General features: G+C 44.1%; 1 protein-coding gene and 1 long non-coding RNA gene across 12 annotated transcripts in view; one reads left to right on the plus strand and one right to left on the minus strand.

The window, feature by feature from the left end:
* The window catches only part of LOC103350559 (uncharacterized), a 36,641-nt gene extending 17,808 nt beyond the window's left edge, over positions 1-18,833 (minus strand). The window contains exon 1 of the long non-coding RNA XR_011387861.1: positions 18,511-18,833. This is a non-coding gene — a long non-coding RNA (uncharacterized lncRNA). The remainder of the gene's footprint in view (positions 1-18,510) is intronic.
* A 39-nt stretch (positions 18,834-18,872) lies between these two features.
* The window catches only part of LOC103350560 (leukocyte surface antigen CD47), a 178,415-nt gene continuing 177,353 nt past the window's right edge, over positions 18,873-19,934 (plus strand). For 10 of the 11 annotated variants that reach the window (XR_011387854.1, XR_007908906.2, XR_007908904.2 and 7 more), the window contains exon 1: positions 18,881-19,013. Coding sequence is in view for 4 of the 11 variants with exons in the window: in XM_008266989.4 (XP_008265211.2) it covers positions 18,968-19,013 (46 nt within the window). In the remaining 7 variants the exon portion in view is untranslated. Of the gene's footprint in view, positions 19,014-19,934 lie in introns of all 11 variants that reach the window. The other variant, XM_070072061.1, reaches the window with a different exon arrangement.

Genomic DNA, 19,934 nt, shown 5'->3' on the forward strand with positions numbered 1-19,934 from the left:
TGGTCTGACCATGTAATGAGAATCAACAGAATGCCTTTCCTAAAAAGGTTCACGTCCCCTTTATGCTGTTTCTGGGGCCAGACCATATTCTCCTACCAGTTCCTGGTAATGACTGAGTGTCCCACATTCTTACTGGGAAGAGACATTCCATGCAAATTAAGAACCATGGTAAACTTCTCCACATGTGAGGACAGCCAAGTTCCCATCATTGTCATATGTCATCCCAGACCTTCTGCCATCCATATGAATAGATCGCTCTACAGGTCTTTGGGCCTAAGATATACCTGGCTAGGCCTTAAAAGGCCAATTGTATATTATTAATCCTAAAAACTGTAATCACATCCTAAATCAGAAACCATATCCTATAAAGCCAGAAGTGAGAGAGGGCCTACGCCCCTAATCAAGAAATTTCTCCAGCACAATTTGTTAAAGTCCTGCAATATCCATGGCAATGTACCTAGTCTACCAGCAAAAAAGAATGGAGAATACAGATTAGTTCAAGATTTATGGGTCATTAATGATGAAGTAATAATTATTCACCCCATTGTTCCTAATCCTCACATAGTCTTAGGGGAAATACCTTCTGGCACTAAATGGCTTTTAGTCTTATGACTTAAAGGTGGCTTCTTCTGCATTTCTAAAGATGTCTTCTATCAGTTCTTGTTAATCTTTGAATAGGTTAGCAAACAAAGCTTAAAGTCACAGCTAACTTGGATACTGCTGCCACAGGGATTCAGAGAAAAACCCCACCTATTTGGGCATTCCCTTGCAGAGGATCCCAAGGACTTATCTCCTGACCATGGAAAGATAACTCATTGTATAGATGGATTTCTGATCTGTTTGAACACTTGAGATTGTTTTTGGGCACTTAATTATCACCCTTAAATTCCTGGTTTGACATGACTATTGGATGTCCAAGGAGAAAGCACAGCTGGTCCATTAGGAAGTTAACCATGTGGCATTTATCCTAACCTCTGGGGAGTAAAGATTGGCCATGGAGAAGATACACGCTATACAACAAAGGAACACAGATGAGTAAAAATGTCCTCTTGTAATCTACCCTTTCTCAATATGCTAATATGCTCCCAATATCATGCTCCTAGCTCAGGTTTCTTCCTTTAATAGGCCACTTCAGGGTGTAGTTGACTTATTAGCAAACACGTGCTAAGGCTGTTCTTGTTGGATTTGTTACAGGGCAAGAGAATATATGACCCACTGACTGTATAAGGCCCATGAAATCATTTGATCTGGCCCTACCAGAAGGAATCATAGGTGGGTGTCAAAAGTCAATAAATCTACAGCAAGCTAATTTTTAAGCTGAAAATTTTGTATGGCTTATGAATGATGTTATAAATATCCAAATAATTCTTGGCAGAAAAAGGATTCCCCATTCCTGATTTACAGGCACAATGGCTCACCTGGAGAGACATGGCTGACCATTCTAAAGGAATGGGTCAGACAAAGGGGTTCATATATTATTCAGCTTCTGTTGTATATCAGGATGTACACGCATCAATCACAAAAGACATCCTCTCTGTCATGGGGCCTATTTATACAAAGTTCAAGCTAAAGACCTCTTCTGACTCCATTTGCCTGGGTTTTCCCAGGGATATCCTGTGGGAGCCTTAAATAACTCTTCCTACAATGTCCTATTCACTACAGACACTAATAATTAGACACTCTCCCTCCACCCCTCTTTGCTCCTCTCTTGTCTCTCATCCCCACCAAACTTATCTGTAATACAGCAGCTCAATTATACTGGGAGTTTTTGCTGGGGAAAAACACTGTCATGTAGACTTCTAGCTCTAATGGACAACTCCTGCTGGGGAAGCATAGGGACAGATAATTGCTCCCTCATTCATGAGAATGATGAAATGGTGCAGACTTTCATTGATACCACTCTGTGTGTAATGTTCTGGAAAGACCAGACTGGTAATGTCTCCCACAGTAATATCACTTGTTTTAGTCCACTAACCCTAGCAAATCTTTGCTGCCACACACTTCTTCAAATATACAATTAATCAAAAACGTCAATTTAATAGACATCTCCTGTCAGGATGTCTCTCTCCTATATAAGGGTTGTACATTGTGGAACTTCCGCCTACCAGAGCTTACACACTAATTGGATGGGGCTCTGTCTACTGGCCTAAGTCTTATCTAATACATCAGTTGCCAATGCCTTAACTCCCACACCAATTCCCTTACATACTTCTCAGTTCTCCAAAAGAGCTGGACCTCTGCTCCGCATCTTGGTGGTAATTACAATTCTGACAGGGATGGCAGAGGTCTCCCCAGGAACAATCAGGATAGTTTCAGCAAACAAGATCTTTGTTAACCTCTCCAGTGAATTAGCTAGACTTAATACCCAAATCACAGCCTCTCTCTTCACCTTTCAAAATCAGATCAACTCTTTGTGGTCACCTGTCAAAACAGTTGGGAATTAGACATGCTAACTGCTGTCCAATGGTGTGTCTATGCCATGATCCAATAAGAATGTTGCTTTGGGTCAAATTGGACAGGTATAAAACCATATTCAAAGACAATAAGTTCATGCAGGAATGAATGCAGTAGCCTTAGAAGCATGGCTTGGAAGCAGACCAGCATTTTTTAAAGATTTATTTATTTATTATTTGAGAGGCAGAGAGAGAGAGAGAGAGAGAGAGAGAGAGTTCTTCCATCTGCTGGTTCACTACCCAAATGGCCGCAACGGCCAGAGCTGGGCCAATCTGAAGCCAGAAGCCAGGAGCTTCCTCTAGGTCTCCCACGTGGGTTCAAGGGCCCTAGGACTTGGGCAATCTTCTACTGCTTTCCCAGGCCATAACAAAGAGCTGGATCAGAAATAGAGCAGCTGGGACTTGAATTGGTGCCCATATGGCAGGTGGTGGCTTTATCCGCTATGCCACAGCACTGGCCCCACAGTCCAGCATTTACATGTCAAAAATCCTGGCTAGTCCAGTATTTTTGTAGGGGTTCCAATCCTTTCCACCTAGAAACATCCCAGGAAAACCTTCCTTGCCCAGGACTAAGGGGGCTACTTGGTCTGATAACAGTGGATAATGAAACCTTGTGGGGGAAAGTCATGAATTTCATGCCCAGAAAGACCTTTGACCAGCAGAGCAACTGGGGAAGAGAAACAGAAGGAACAAGTAGACCCCATATCCATATAAATCCCAGTCCAAATGTAGACTGGGTACTCTGTTTCTTTGCTGAGTTACCCATCAGGTGTGTTGGATATACTACCTTATTAAACTTTGCTAGCTTACTTATGCCCTGTCTCTGCCTCATGTCTGAAATTCATTTCTTATGGGGAGACAAATTCTAGGCCGGTGCCACAGCTCACTAGGCTAATCCTCCCGCCTGTGGCGCTGGCATCCCCAGATCTAGTCCCGGTTGGGGCGCCGGATTCTGTCCCGGTTGCTCCTCTTCAGTCTAGCTCTCTGCTGTGGCCCAGGAAGGCAGTGGAGGATGGCCCAGGTGCGTGGGCCCTGCACCCGCGTGGGAGACTGGGAGGAAGCACCTGGCTCCTGGCTTCGGATCGGCACAGCACGCGTGCCATTTGGGGGGTGAACCAATGGAAGGAAGACCTTTCTCTCTGTCTCTCTCTCACTGTCTAACTCTGCCAGGCGAAAAAAAAAAAAAAAAAAGATATTCCAGCCATCTCCAGTAACAGAACTACGGAGAAGTAAAACATTTGGCCAATGCATTTGGATTATGAGGAGCAGTAGCCCTGCAGAGTGGTTCCATTAATTCAAGGTGTTTGTGTGTGTAAGGCAGGAAGTGGGGAGTCACCAAAGCTGCTGGGAATATTTCTGAAGGGTCAGGCTGTGGTCACTGGGAACTATCCATAGTGTACATCAAGAGAAATGATGCATCAATTTCTACCCTGATTGTTGTCTTTGTGGGTCAGCTGGGGTTCTGTTCCACCTCACCCTCCCTCCAGGACCCAGGTTGAGTGAGCAGTTAGAGTTGGGTACTGCTGATTGCCACGGCAGAGAGAAAGAGGGAGCTGCAAACTGTATGACTGATTCTTTAAAAGAAGAGGACAGGGCATAGAAAGAGAGAAGGGACTGGGGAGAGACTTGAGTGATGCAGCACAGGGAATACCAGGGGTTTCCAGGATCTACCAGAGGCTGGGCAGAAGCAAGGACAATTTTTTTCTTTTTTGCAAGAACCTCCAAGGGGAGTGAGGCCTTGGGAAGCCTCAAATTAGGACTTGTAATTTCCAGAACCATGTGAGAACAAACTTCTCTTGTCTTCCACCTTCCTCTTATGGTAATTTGCTAGGGCAGCCTTAGAAAACATGACAGCCAAAGTCAGTGTCATTGTCAAACTCAATCAATGCCATTGTCAAACCCAATCTCAAAGGGTGGAGGGAAAGTTCTGCAGGCTGGGTTGTCTCTCCCAGAACCCCCTTCCTTACTTCCACAGTGAGAAGCCCAGAACATGGAACATCAAGGCCCACTTAAATCTATTCTCTTTCTTACTGGCTTCTGGCTGAGATTTGCCAATAGTGAGGGTTGGGGAGTGAGGGAGGGAAGTCAGAGCACCAACCTTGCCTCCCTCCTCCCGGTCATGTTAAGAGGCTACGTTCCTGTATTTAAGTCCTGGCTCTGGCAAAGCTGCCCCTTCTTCAGTTTCTCCTTCTGTTTAGGGTTTTGGTGACTGGCTTTTGTCTACACTCCTCCAGACCCAGGGTGCAACAGCTGTTGTTAGTTGATGTGCTGCTCAAGTCACCGTGGGTTATCCAGAAACCATCCTCAGCCTGATCAACAGTCCTCACAGACTCTCTCCTCCATAATTTCTTAGGACTGGCCACCTGTTGTCTCTTGGGACAAGCAGACACACAGGTCATGGGCTTAGGATGAGAGTTGGACTTACGAGAATACAGTGATGACCCCAGTAAACTGAGAAGCAGTATTTGGAAACAATAATGGAAAATCTCGTGACAGCAGCTCTCTTCTGGAAGAGGAAGGAGAGTGAGTTCTGATGTAAGATCCCACTCAGCTCCATTTAGTCTGTGATATAAATGCCCCCGTGCTTCAGCTTCTTCACAAGCAAGCTGGGCAGAGCAGTGCTTCCCTGACTGCGCTATTGTGAGGATGGAGTGGAACAGATATGAAAAGAACCCAAATGTTACTTTACAAAGGCAAAAGAGAATATGTATTTGAGATTAAGATTACAGACCTTAAAAAAGAGAGATGATCCTGGATTACCATATAATCTTTTGAGTGCATAAAAATAGAAGAGGAAAGCGGAAAAGTCAGTCATAGGGATGGGGCCTAAGACTCACAACATCCTAAGAAGGACTTAATGAGCCATTGCTAATTCAGAGATATTTGGAGAATACAGACCATGACCCAGAAGAGACCGCTAGATGCCAAGAGAAATCCCCAGCTACCAAAAACAAGGAAATAGGACCACAGTCCTATAGATATGGAATTCTGCCATCTACCTAGTGAACCTGGAAATGGATTCTCTGTGGGATCCTGAGGGGAAGAGGAGCCCAGTCAATGCCTGATTTCAGTCTTGTGAGAAGAAGCAGAGAAACCAGCTGAGCCCATGGCAGTTTTGACATACAGAACTGTGAGATAACATGTGGGTGATGTGTTAAGCCCCTAAATCTGTGGTAATTTGTTACAGCAGCAATATTAGCAGAGGGAGGTCTTGGTACATGGTACACAGACTCTACATGTATAATTTGCTTTCAAAGAAGAGACCTAGGCAGGGTGCTAAACATTATGTGCCCTCAAAGAAACATGCTTGCTGTGAGGTTACCACCCAACCTGGAAACTGGCTTTCTCTGATGCTTTCAAGCTGTCACGAATATGGGCATCCCTAGTGAGCAGCCTCCAGTAGCAACATCATGAGATGGAGTAGAGACTGTGCATCTCCCTGCCTAGGCAAAAACCTCCAGTTACTCATCTGACTGCAGAGGGAAATCCACATCTGATCAGACTGTCATCTCCGTGGCAGGTTGTTTCTGGCCTAAAAGCCTTAGTCTCATCACTCTCCTACCTTGAGGAGGAGATGCTTCTTAATATTTGTCCCTAATTGAGGCACAAACTAGGAAGCAGAGCAGTTCCTGCCACAGGAGCATACCTCCATCTCTGAGGGAGTTGTCCCTCTGAGACAACTGTCTCTCTAACCCACAAGAATATCTTCCAGCTGTATAACCATCCAAAATTAGCCCTTGCTCTGTCACTTAGACCCTCATTGTTCCACTGCTTGACTTGAGGACTTGGGCTCCTGGGCTGTTGCAGCTGGATCAAGCAGAAATGAACAAACCAGGACACTGAGCTCCGAGCCAAGTGTGGGAGATGTGGGGCCCATCAGTGTTCAATCATCAATAATGCTTTAAGAAGAGCAAGCAAATTAAAGGTATTTACCAGGCTCAGGCAAGAGCACATCTAATCCAATCAGAGTTGTTGGCACTTTCCTAACTCACAGTGCTCCTTCAAGGGTCCCGACCAGTAACAGATGATTCTTGTGATAATAATTTCTATTGTCCTTCGAGGGGCCCAGTCTCAGTACAAGATGATTGTGATATTAAGGGCTAACATTTACCATGTACTCACATCAGGAACTCTTTGCTGTACCTTAAAAGTACAAACTTACTCAATTCTCAAGGCAATTTAAAGAATTAGCTTGTAATTTGTATTTTTTTTTATCAATTCTGCTTTACAAATGAGCAAATGGGGGTTCAGAAATGTTAATTAACTTTTTTTTTTAGGTTAGCAGGTAGTAAGTGGCTTGAGCTATAATTCAGACTAAAATGACTTTGTACATCACATACCACACTGCAGTTTTTTCTTGACTGATTTAATGCACTATACAGATCCATTGGTACTGTGTTAGATCTTGGAGATTGTAGGCGTCAAGATGACTGGTTTAAGAGATATCAAGATAGCTGCCAAAGCGTTATTGCAGGTATGCCAGTGAGGATGTTCCCACTGGAGACTGACAAGTGAGTCTGTGCCCTGATGGGGAAGATTCTCCCACAATATTGGTGGGCACCATCCAAAGGGTTGGGCACCCAGATAGACCAAAATGGCAGAGGAAAAGGGAAATCACTTGTGTACTTTCTCTGCTGGACTTGATACCCCCTTCTTCTCTTGCCCTTGGTCATCATTACTGCAGGTTCTCTGGCCTTTGCCTTCTGAGATACCAACTGCCCCTTAGGATCTCAAGTCTGCAGGTTTGGACTGAAAATTATACCATTAGCTTCCCTGGCTCTAAGGCCTTTGGACAGCCCCACTGTCAGCTTGCATGGTTCTGTAGCTTGCAGAAGGCTCACTCTGAGACTTCTCAGCCTCAATATTCACTTGAGCCAATTCCCCTGGTGAATCCCCTCTCATTTCCATCTCTCTTTCTTTCTGTCATTTCGATTTCTATGTTCTGTCTTTGAAAAATTTTGATAAATACCAAGATACAAGTGTAACCAGGATGCTTCCAAGATGGTGGAATAGCGACAGATGGTCCGACTCATGCAGGGCAAAATTAATATTAAAAAGGGGAGAAACTATACACCTAAGATAAAGCTGTGGGAAAGCTACAACAAGAAACCCAGTCAAAAAAATAGACAGTCAAGGACCATGCTGAAAGAGTAATTAAGAATCAAAAACACAGCAGAGGCTTGGACCCAGGGAGAAGAAAAACAGCCCCAGCAGACCAGATGAGAGTGGAATCCACAGGCCCGCAGTGCTGTGGACAGAAGCAGGAGAGAGAGCTTGGTGAAATGTTCTTGAAGTTCCACGTGAGTACCCTGGGACAGCAGAAGCAGGAAAAATAAATAATAAATAAATAGATAAATAAATAAAGGAGGTTGGTGCACCTCTCTCCCCTCTTTCCCCCTTCCCCCACCTGCTACAGCAGAGACCTGTACCCATCCAGGAGAAGAGTCACACCATTTTTTTTTTTTTTTGGATGCAGGCAGATGGCTGCCTCCCCCACCTCCTATGTGCACACCCAGCAATAGCAGGGGTTGCCTCATATGACACCCAAACAATGAGGCCTGCAACAATTCAGAAGAATTGAATCCCCTTCCATGCAAGCTTGCGAACTGTACTGCACCAGTTGCCTAGTTGCCTGGCAACATGAGGGAAAGCCCTGCCTATGGAAATTTCCTATCTGCCTACCACCATTGACAAGTGAGCTGGGCTCTAGTGGGCAGCAGCTCTGTGAACCTGCCACCCACAGACCTAACCAGAGAAAAGAACCCAACCTGGGAGCTGGGTCTGAGACAAAGTGTGACTAAGCCCTGGGTGTGGGGAGCAGGGTCCATCTCCCGCAACATGGCGGGGCGCCCGGGAGACAAATAAGTACTGAGACTGTGGACTGAAACTAACTCTATGCATCTGATCTCCCACCATATGGCGCTGAGAGAGAGTAAACAAATCTTACACAGCTGCTTCCTTGATTAGCTGATTCCTGACCCTACCCCTGTTTGGAAGAAAGCGGCGTGCTCAGCACGTGGGCAGCAGAGCACGGATTGGTGGGAGAGGACTATAAAAGGGGGAGAGAGACACCATGCAGGGCCCCCCTGAGAGAGTCTGTTGGAGAGCTCGTTGGTGCCTCTCCTCCGCGGAGGCGGGGAAGTGGCAGCAAATCCGGGAAGGACTGGGGAAAGAAAACAGCATCCGGTGTCGTTCCTCCGCGAGTGGGGGAGCGACACCTGGGCAACTACAAAGCACTTCCCTGCATACCCCCAAGATCCTTAGATACCTACAGCAGCTCATAACAGAAGGAACCATGCTCATAGGAAAGACTCCACAGATCTAAGATGCAGTTCATTAAGCAGTGCAAATGGGTGCTGAGCACACCAGAGACTAACTCTGGGGCAACTGGCAGCTGTGAAGAGAAGGGTGGGTCACACCAAGAGAGGCAACCATTCTCTGCCATCCAGATAATCAGAGCAGAGCTACCAACCCCAACGGGTGCCTTACTTTAGATACTTGCTCCACCCTGGAATACTGAACAAAGCACCCATGCCACATCCAGCACACATGTCTTGGTATTCACTGAAAGTATAGAAATCTCACTAAGCCATAGTGACACAAACAAAAGATAAAAGCCAACAGACAATAAAAAACTACACAAATGCCGAAAAACAATGGAAGAAACTTAAAGAAGAATAAGAAAGACACTATGAGCCCTCCAAAGGAACACTATAACATTTCAGTATTAGAAGTTGAAGATGCAGATTGAGGAAATCACAGAAATGGAATTCAGAAAAATAATTATATTACTTAGAAGCAATCAGAAGCAAATTCACAAACTAAAGAAACTATACATGATATGATTGAAAGTTTCTCCCATTAAAATTGAGATATTAAAGAGAAATTTTAATGAAACACTAGAAATGAAGAATTCAATAGATCAAATAAAAATGCAGTGTAAAGTCTTAACAACAGAGTATGTGAGGAAGAAGAAAGAATATCTGAAATAGAAGACAAATCCCTGGAAATTTTACAATCGGACCAGAAATGAAGTTAGAAAACTAAAAAACATGTTGGGTATCTACAAGAAATTATCAAATGACCCAACATGAGGGTCCTAGGAATTCCTTAAGACATGGAAAGAGAGAAAGGAGTAGAAGGAGTTTCAATGAAACAATAACAGAAAATTTCCAAAATCTGGAGAAAGAAAGGGTCATCCAAGTACAGGACGCACACAGATCTCCCAATAGATATGTCTAGAAAAAATCTTCACCATGACATACTATAGTAAAACTCTCCACAGTAAAACATAAAGAAAATATTCCAGAATATACACAAAAGACAGATTAAATTGAGAGGAACTCCAATTAGACCCAAAGCGGACTTATCAGAAACCCTACAGGCTAGGAAAGAAAGGTGAGATATATTGCAAATCTTAAGACAAAAAAACTGCTGACCCAGAATACTGTACCCTGAAAAGCTCTCATTTATGAATGAAGGTGAAATAAAGACCTTCCATAACAAGCAGAAATTGAAAGAATTTGTCACTACCTGCCCAGACCTAAAAAAAGATGCTCAAGGATGTGCTAAACACAGACACAGATAAACAGGAACATCACTACAAAAGAAAGTGAAGACAGAAAATCACCCAATAAAAGCACAAAGTAAACCCAATTTTTTTAAAAAAGGGACTTTCAATGGAAATATGGCAGTGTAAAATAGTTGCTTAATAATAGTCACTCTGAATGTATATGGCCTCAACACTTCAGTTAAAATACAGGCTTGTTGAATGGATTAAAAAGGGAAATTCAAAAAATTCAGCTATTTGATGCTTACAAGAAACACATCTCTCCAAGAATAATACATGCAGACTGAAAGAGAAAGGACAGAACAAGATATTCCATGCTAACAGAAACCAAAAAAGAGCTAGTATAGCCATCCTAATATCAGACAAAATAGACTTTAGCACAAAAACTGTTAAAAGACAAAGAAGGGCACTATATAATGCTTCAGGAATCAATTCAACAGGAAGGTGTAACTATTATAAATGTATATGCACTTAGTTACAGGGCACTGGCTTTTTAAAAAATGTTAATAGATTTAAATAGAGACACAGAACCACATACAATAGTAATCGGAGACCTCAATACCCCACTTTCAGCAATGAACAGATCAAGCAGACAGAAAATCAGCAAGGAAACAACAGAGTTAATTGACACTGTAGACCAAATGGACCTAACAGATATCTACAGAGCTTTCCATCCTACAGCCATAGAATACACATTCTTCTCACCAGTGCATGAAACTTTCTCTAGGATTGACCACATGCTAGGCCATAAAGCAAGTCTCAGCAAATTCAAAAAAATCAAAATCATACCATGCATCTTCGCAGACCACAATGGAATGAAGTTGGTAATCAACAACTCAGGAGTCCTCAGAACATAGGAAAACACATGGAGACTGAACAAAATGCTCCTGAATGAACAGTGGGTCACTGAAGAAATCAAAAGTGAAATCAAACAATTTCTGGAAACAAATGAAGATGACAGTACAATATATCAAAAATTATAGGATATAGCAAAAGCAATGTTAAGAGGAAAGTTTATAGCCATTGGGAAAAGTAGAAGCATTCCCACTGAGATTGGAACCAGACAAGGATGCCCACTCTCACCATTGTTATTCAATATAGTACTGGAAGTTTTAGCCTGAACCATCAGACAAGAAAAAGAAATTAAGGGATACAAATCAGGAAGGAGGAAGTCAAATTATCCCTATTTGCAGATGACATAATCCTATATATATATATGTATACATATATTATGTGTGTGTGTGTGTATATATATATATATATATATATATAGAAAATTGACAACTCCACCAAGAGACTATTGGAACTCATAGAAGAATTTAAAAATGTAGCATTAGCCAGCGCCGCGGCTCACTAGGCTAATCCTCCACCTTGCGGTGCCGGCACACCGGGTTCTAGTCCCAGTCGGGGCACCAGATTCTGTCCCGGTTGCCCCTCTTCCAGGCCAGCTCTCTGCTATGGCCCGGGAGTGCAGTGGAGGATGGCCCAAGTGCTTGGGCCCTACACCCACATGGGAGACCAGGAGAAGCACCTGGCTCCAGGCTTCAGATCAGCGTGGTGCGCCGGCCACAGCCACAGTGGCCATTGGGGGGTGAACCAATGGAAAAGGAAGACCTTTCTCTCTGTCTCTCTCTCACTGTCCACTCTGCCTGTTAAAAAAAAAAAAAGAAATTATGCAATATGTACACCATGGAATACTACATAACAGTAAAAAAAAAGAAAGAAAGAAAGAAATCTGGTCATTTGCAACAAAATGGATGAAACTGGAAAACATCATACTTAGTGAAATAAGCCAGTCCCAAAGAGAGAAATTCTATATGTTCTCCCTGTGATAAAAGAATACCTAAAAGGCAACCTGTAGAAATGAAACTGACACTTAGAGAAGCAGTGACTTTGAACAACGCTTATCCTGACTATTGAGGAACAGTTTTTATTTCTATATTTTTCTTTCTTTTTTTCCTTACATCATATCTTCCTTATCTTTTTTCTTTCATATTAATCATTGAACTCTTAACAGAGTTAACCATATTTATATAAAGTTAATTGAAAATAACAGTGAGAATAAGGGAAGAGGAAGGGGTTGGGAGTGTGGGTGGGAGGGCAGACATAATGGGAAGAATTAACAAGTTCCTAGTTGTAATTGTGAAATGTATGAAATTCATAACTCCAAAGCAGTATAGCTGTGCATACATTCCTATGGAATTACTTCTAAAAGCACAGTTTAAAAACTTGCCATGAGACCCAAATTCCATTAAGCTGGCTGGTAAAAATATCAGCTTAAGTGTTATAGAGATCAAATGGATAGGGTTAAATCTTAAAGTGATCATATAGATAGGAACAAGTATTAAAGTGACCATATAAATAGTACTAAGTGGCTGGAAATAATAATAGAATTAAAAAGGAGTGAAGGTCCCAACAAGGGAAGCAGCCCATACACAGACTCATAGAATGAAAATTGCTTTATGTAGCACTCTGACTTCAGAATCAGCCCTTAAGCATTCTGATTTGGCTGAAAAGCCCAGGGGAACATTTCAGGATGGAAAGCCAAAACACTCTGGCAAAAAATGTTCTATATAAAGTACCTCTGTGGGTAAGACCCCAGTGGAAAGAAGTGGCCACCAAAGAAGGAAATACTTTTCTCTTAAGGAAGGAGAGAACTTCCACTTTGCTTCTGGTCTTGTCAAGCTAGTGGAACCAAAAGGCTTCCATAGCCGAGGCACCTCATGTCAAGAGCCTTGGGTGATCACTGACATCATACATTAAGAGTGTTAACTGTTACATAGACAAAAAGAGTCACTGTGCACTAAAGGGAAAGGAGGAAGGGAAAAAAGTGAAATCAGCTTTGAGAAGCAATAACTTTGAACAGCCCTTATCTGGACTGTTGAGGAACAGTTTCCTTAGTTTCTTCATTTTATTAATTTTTTCCTTTTATCATTTTTTTTCTTTCTTTTTCTTTCTCAGACTAAACAGGAGAGTGAAGAGGAAGAGGGGTAGGAGATTGGATGGGAGGGTGGGTATGGTGGGAAGAATTACTATGTTCCAAATGTTGTATTTACAAGATACATACAAATAAATAAAGAAAAAAAAAGGTCACATGGTGTGATCTTTTGTCTCAACCAGAGATAGCTTACTAAGATCACCATTATCCAGGTGCTGCGTCTAGCCTGATTTCAGCTACCCAAAAAACCAATCATAGGTGACCTTGTGGACCACATAAGCTGGAAAGAAGTCTCCTGGGCTTCTCTCAAGGGTTTGGCTCTGATGAGTTTCAATTTCTCAGTCTGGGAGGCTCTTTTCCTTCTTGCTCCAAATACTCCAAACACATCACAGTATACACTTGGGCTCTTAATATTCAAATGATAAAATTCAGTGGCACTTCTAAGAATCCAAACACTTGTCTGGAAGAACACTTTGCACATCCACAGTGAGAATAAAGAAACTTCTTGTGAATAAAAGAGCATAGTTTGCTCGAATAAAGTCCTTCTCTGATTGCAATGGCTGATGTCTAGAGAGTTGAGATGATTATTCTTACCAGCTCCGTGTAACTGAAAACTTTGAGTAACTTCAAAATCGTTATTTCAAATTGGCTTATTCAACTAGGTGAGTATCTGTGAAGCTACTGTAGAATTTATTGATGTTAATATTTTAAGTATTCTAATAAATAATTTAAGCTGCTACTCTGTAAGGAGCTGTGGAACAAGCTCATTTTTAGGAAACCTAATGAAGTTAAAAATTATGAAGCCCATTACAGAACTCTCAGTGACTCAGGATTTCCACCTCTAAAGTCAGTCCATTGAGATCAAAATCAAAAGTTCTCCACTGTCAGATCTTCCCAGGCAGACTTACTTCCTTCCCCTTTATGCCTCTCAGAATGTTTTATATTCCAGCCAGACAATTCATTTACATTAGACAATAGTATTCTCTTTACAAAATGTTTGTCTCCCCCTTGGACAGTATCTCAGGACAAAGCCACATCTCATCCACCTTTTCATTCCCACTGTTAGCACGAGGCTTCGCCAGGCCTGAGCTCAGTGATGCTTATCAGATGAAGACAAGTGAGTTTACATCTGAAACTCACATAACACAGGGTTAGATCAGCAACCCAGACAAGATCTGTCATCCAAAGCTACCATTTAGGCAGTGCAATGCCCAACTACACACTGATGAACAAAGAAAAAGAGAAATAAGTATTTCAAAAGAACTAGATTCTCAACTGCTTTGGTATCTTTTCTTAATGTAGTGACCCTGGAAAACTATCTCTCTGGAGCTCAGTTTTTCTGGTGTGTGAAATAGGGTACTGTTAAGTCCATTCTTCCATCTTTAAAAATGGTTTTTGTCAAAATCAGATGTCAATTAGAGAACTGTCAAAGCAGTACCCAGTGCATAAGATTGTCATCATTATAGCAAATTTACTGATAGACACCACTTGCTATACAACATTAGATTCTAAATTGGTTGCCCAAGCTATGAGGTTTCATAGCCTCTGGAAGGCAGCAAAAATGTACTGGGCAAGAATAATGACTTTAAACCCAAGATCTAGCACTCACTAGTGGTGATCAATGAACAAGGTATATAATAAAATTGAGCCTAATTTTTCTCATCTGTAATAGGGAATCATAGTACATGCTTTGTTGGGTTGTTGCAGGGATTAAATGAGAAATGTCTATAATATACTTAGTAGAGTGCCTTTTGAGTAATAAAAACCCAATAAATGACAAAAAAGTGTAACCAGAACAAATTTCTTTTCTCCAATCTGATATGAAAGAACAAGCATATACAAAGATGCAAATATCTATTGATGTATTTTATTAGCATTATGAACAAAGAGTCATTGAGAGGTAATGAGACCTGCATAGTGGCAGAGGGTTATGGGAAAGAGGAAAAGTAGGACTGAGAAAGGCTTCTTGGAGAAAGTGATACACAGTTTTGGACATGAGGTATGTGTTGCAATTCACTGCACTGAGGAGAAGAACATATGAAGCAGAGGGGACTGCAAATAAGCACAAAAGCCTGAAAATAGTATATATAATCTAGGCATGGAGTAATCCAGTGTTGCTAACATAAAGTATCTGACATAGAACAGAATTAGCTTGGAAAACATGGACAAGAAGGTTAAAAAATATAAATTCTTCATTATAGTCAGAGACACTAAGAAGAGATAATAATCATTAAATGCAGACAGCTGATGACAGATAAGCCAAATATATGACCTTAATGATGCTCATAACCTCTAATGACAGTTAAACTTCAGGGTTAGTTCAATCGTTCAGTTGACAAATGTTATAAAAACATTTTCTTATGCTGAGTCCTTTGCCAGACTATGATGGAAGATACTGTCCTTCCTCCCTTCCTTCATTCATTCATGTATCCATTTAACAATCATTCTGTAAGTACCTACTGAGTGCCAAGCGATGGGGCTAGCAGTGAGCAAGATTCATAAGGCATCCCTCTTCATTGAACTTAGAATCTAGAAAGGAGTAAACAGGAAGACAGCTACATAAACAGAGAATTTCAATATTGCAACTAACATGCACTAAACAAGACTGAAACACAGATAAATGATATATTGGCATTACTTTCAGCTTTAGTCTATGTGGGATCCTTGGATGCCGGTCCATGTATGTAAAAAGATTCATCTGGTCCTGCACAAAACACAGCCTTGTCTAGTTGGGCACACACAGGTCTTACCCAAGTCTCAGGAGTACTAGTGGACAGTACTGTGTCTTTGATGCCAATGAATCACACACCAAATATGGGTAAAAAAGTGTCTGAGGAGTGAAAAATCACAAGGACATAAAGGTGTCTATATAAAATTTTCAGCCACATCATATCAGTGTCTACTATATGGCAGGATATGGGCATACATATTGGAGGAAGATAAAGTAGATGTATGGCTGATACAGCTGTTGGAGAACTGGGAATTGGTCATGAGCTGAGAAAGGAAGCTGTGAACATTTTCACTGGCCATGGAGTCAAGTAGAGGGTGGTCTAACGGTGGCCTCCTCTCTGAGTTTGTGAGCACGCCTCACTTTCCTCAACTATAAAGACGACATGCTTGTCTGGGGATGTTAGTGTGTTCATCTCTAAAGAGAAAATGACAATAACACTGCCGTCTTAGAATAGGGAGAAAAGCACATGGAGAGTGAGATACAGACTGAGGGAGCGGCCTCACAGGAAACCCTGGGCTAAGTGCTCATATGCCTCTTCTCTTTGTTGCCTTGTCTTTAAAATGGGATAACACTTACCTTTTCAAAGCTATTATGGAGATTAATATAGGAAACAGAACTAATGTGCACTATTTCTGTTCAAAAAATTATATGCATGATCCTGCCCTCACTCCCTTCAAGAAATTCTTTACTAAAAGATAAGACAGGCTCAAATTCCAAGTCAAAATGCTTGGAAAAGTGAAGAGGGAAATTTTTCACATGGCTACATACTAGAGAAATGAGCTCAGGTTGCCATACACAAACTGAGGCAGGTCGCTGTGGGTCACCTCTCCTGGGTTAGGCCTCCTCATGTCACACCACAGATAGATTCCTGAGAGAAGTAGTCACACAGGTGACCCCAGTCACTTGACATAAGCCTAAACCATTGTTTACACAAAAAGACATTAAGCATAGAGCTTCAACAGCATACAGCTTTATCAAGTGCACAGCTTTGATATGGAGGAAAAAGGCAGGAAGATTAGGTGGGAATAGCTGAGCTGGAAGATGTTCCCAATAACTCCTGTCAGCCCTGCATTGTAACTCTACTCCTTAAATATCAACTCAGTATGCTTGCTGTCCTATGATGCACCTGTATTTCATTTGGGATCAGGAAGGAGCAGATGCCATTATGGTCAGATAGAAGTTAAACTCCGCTTGGAACTGCCATGAAATTCTCAGAAAGCCTCACACACACTAAACTCCACCCAGACTCCACCTTGTTTGTATATTCAACTGGGGCAACACCCCATGGTCTATAAGGAGGACTGTTACACGTGACAGTGCCCTTTTTTGCTTTTTGTCTTCTGGCCTTTGCTTTTGAGTCTTTCTCTGGCCCCTCCCATGTTCTCTTCTCCCAGGCAACTCTCGGGCCCACTCATGACAAGTATCTCTTCATGTGCGATGGCCCACACACATATGTGAATCTATATTCACTCTGTCACTTTTAAACAAATCCTGCTCTCACTTGTGTGCTGTTCCTCTGATTTTAATTCTTATCTCAATGGGGGTAAGAACTTGGAACAAAAATTAAGATTCATTCCCACAACAGATTCAATTGTTGCAGTAAAAAACAGAACACTCCTGGGTAACTATCTCTGTAAGCTGGGGGCATTCCTTTCCATTTGAATTTTTTTGGGGGGGGAGGTGGGTTTCAGTGACAAATGAGTCTTATTTAGCCAACCAGGTGCTTTATGCCAATGTCCCTAATGCTCAGATTCTGGTGGATGACTTTTGTAGGCCTGAAAGCACACTTGGAGAATAGCTCAGTCCCTTTGCTAGCCTCAAGGTGGCAAGGCTGCCATTCAAATCCTGACCACATTTTGCCCCAGTTTTTAAGCAGGTTAAAGTCACAAACCAGGCTCGGTATCATTGCTGGTAGAGATGTCTGAGACCTGCCTGCAACCGGGAATGCCACTTGAGTTCGGGTGTTCTCCACATTTAAAGACATTTACCACCTTGACTGGAAGTTGAGACAGGAGACAGGGTTCATTCGGCAAGGAAGAGACAGGACTTTAAAAACTTAATTGCTTCTTTATTTGAAGAACTACTTGCTAATAAACTGCCTGGTTGAAAATTAGAGCCTGCAAGTGGATAAGATAATGCTCAAACCAAGGGAGGAGAGAGTTAGGTTTAATGTGGGGAAACAGGTTTATACAAAGGTTTCACAGAGGCCTAACAGCAGATGGCCCAAATGAGATCGAGAGACAACTTTCAAGGCAGAAACTGGCTCCACATACCATGTGGTAACTTGTGCACCGCTCTGAGGACCCCTCAGGCAACAACCAGCCCAGTAAAACCACAGCGCCGGAAGGAAGCCCCGGCTCTCTCACTAGATGGCCAGTGCCTTTTGTCCTCCGGAGAGTTTTCTCACATTGCTTTGCCTTAATAAATTTTGATTGCTTATACGCGCTGTGAGACCCTCTCTCAATTCTTGGCCGGGGCGGGGGTTGTTTGTCCAAGAACTTGACCCATTAAGGTCAACTTGCTCGACTAACCCTGTGCTGAGGATGAAATGGAAAGGCTGAGGAGCAAAGCGAGAAAGACCGAAGAGCAGTCAGGGGAGAGCGCGGAGCCCGCGAGGGGCGAGAGGGCGGCAGCTCCTGGGAGCACCGACCAGGCCAAGGCCCGGACTCAGGCGTGGCGCCCAGGGGCTCGCTGATGGGCGCGCTGGGGGTGCGACTTCCCGCGCAGGGGCGCGCCCTGGGCGCAGCGGCGGCTTTTAGGGGGGCAATGAGTGCACGTGAGAGCGGAGAACCCGGTCGGGGGACGCGCGCAGGCAGACCTCGAGCTCCGGATTGGAAATGGGCCAGGACTGGTCCGTGGCTGCGGCTTCGAAGTCGCGGTGCGCAGCGCCTGGAGGTCCCTGAAGCGCGAGGGTTGCCGTGAAGCCAGGAAAGGAAACGTGGAGAGCGACCAGTGGGCCCAAGACTGCGTGGAGGCCGGCAAGGAGAAGCCGGTGAACGCGGGGAGACAACACGGACCCCGGCGGGGCAGCGCGCGCAGAAAGAGCCTCGTGCACCCCGGAGCGGGCCTCGGGCTACCACACAGCTGGCGGGAGCCGGGACTCGAGTGAGGAGACCCGCGTGGCCGAGTGCGCGTGCGCGCTTCTTCCGAGCCGGGGGGGGGGGGGGGCGGGAGCGAGCGTGCGCGCGGCCAGACTGTCCGGTGGGCTGGTAGTGCCAGTAACCGCTAAGGCTGGGGCGGTTGAGACACCTGCGGCGACCCCCGGCGGCGCTCAGATGTGGCCTTTGGTGGCTGTGCTGTTGCTGGGCTCGGCGGGCTACGGTGAGTGACTCCTGGCTCCCAGCCCTGGCTTGAGTCTCTGCGACCCCGCAAGTGCTCCAGGAGTGCGGACGCGGGAGCGCCCCCTCCTTCCTCCCCTGCCTCCTTTTCCTGGTCTTCCCCTCCCCGTGGGCGAGAGCGGGGCTCGTCTCCTTCCCCCCGCTCGCCACCTCCGAAAGCACGCACCGACCTCGACTCCGAACCGCGCACCTCGCCCAGCGCAGCTGTGAAGAAGCGGAGGGCGCCGTCGGAGGCGAGGGGGTGGCCGCTGTCAGGGACCCGCGGCTTCGCACCCGCTCCGGGCTCGGTGCGTGGATGCTCCGGGGATTGAAGGAGGCAGAGTGGGAGGGCCGGGCCTCCGGAGGGGGAAGCGCGCATTCTGGCCAAGTGGCCGGGTCGGGGTTGGTGCTGTTCGTCCTCCCACACGCACGCAGGAGCGAAGGGGACGCAGAGGACGCGCTCAAGTTTTCATTTCCAACGCGGCGTTGAATCAGGACAATCTTCAAACTGCCTGATTTTTGTTTTTGATCTAAAAAAAGTAAGCTTCCTCGAAACTTTCTTGTGACTCCTTCTCTAGCCCCCGCATGCCCCGTCAGCCACTATTAAAACCAAAAGCACGTTCCAAACTGTACCTTGAAGTTTGCCCTCTTGAGTTGGGGATCTGGTTTAGAATACAGCCAGGTTTCGGGTGACATTTGAGGCCAGTATGCTCACATCGAAACACCTGTGCGGCAGGGTGAGTTTTGATACCCGAAGTTTTGTTTCCTCCTATGTCTTGTCCCCCAAAGATTACTGTGTTGGAAACTTGGTCCTGAATGTGGTGATATGGAGAAGTGTGTGGGACCTTTAGGTTGGTGTGTACTGCTGAGATATAATTAGACCAAACGGGAGGCCCGGGGCTTGGAAGAGATGAAGGTAGCGGCT

Source organism: Oryctolagus cuniculus, chromosome 4 (assembly GCF_964237555.1).
Source record: "Oryctolagus cuniculus chromosome 4, mOryCun1.1, whole genome shotgun sequence".
In the NCBI taxonomy this organism is placed as follows: domain Eukaryota; kingdom Metazoa; phylum Chordata; class Mammalia; order Lagomorpha; family Leporidae; genus Oryctolagus; species Oryctolagus cuniculus.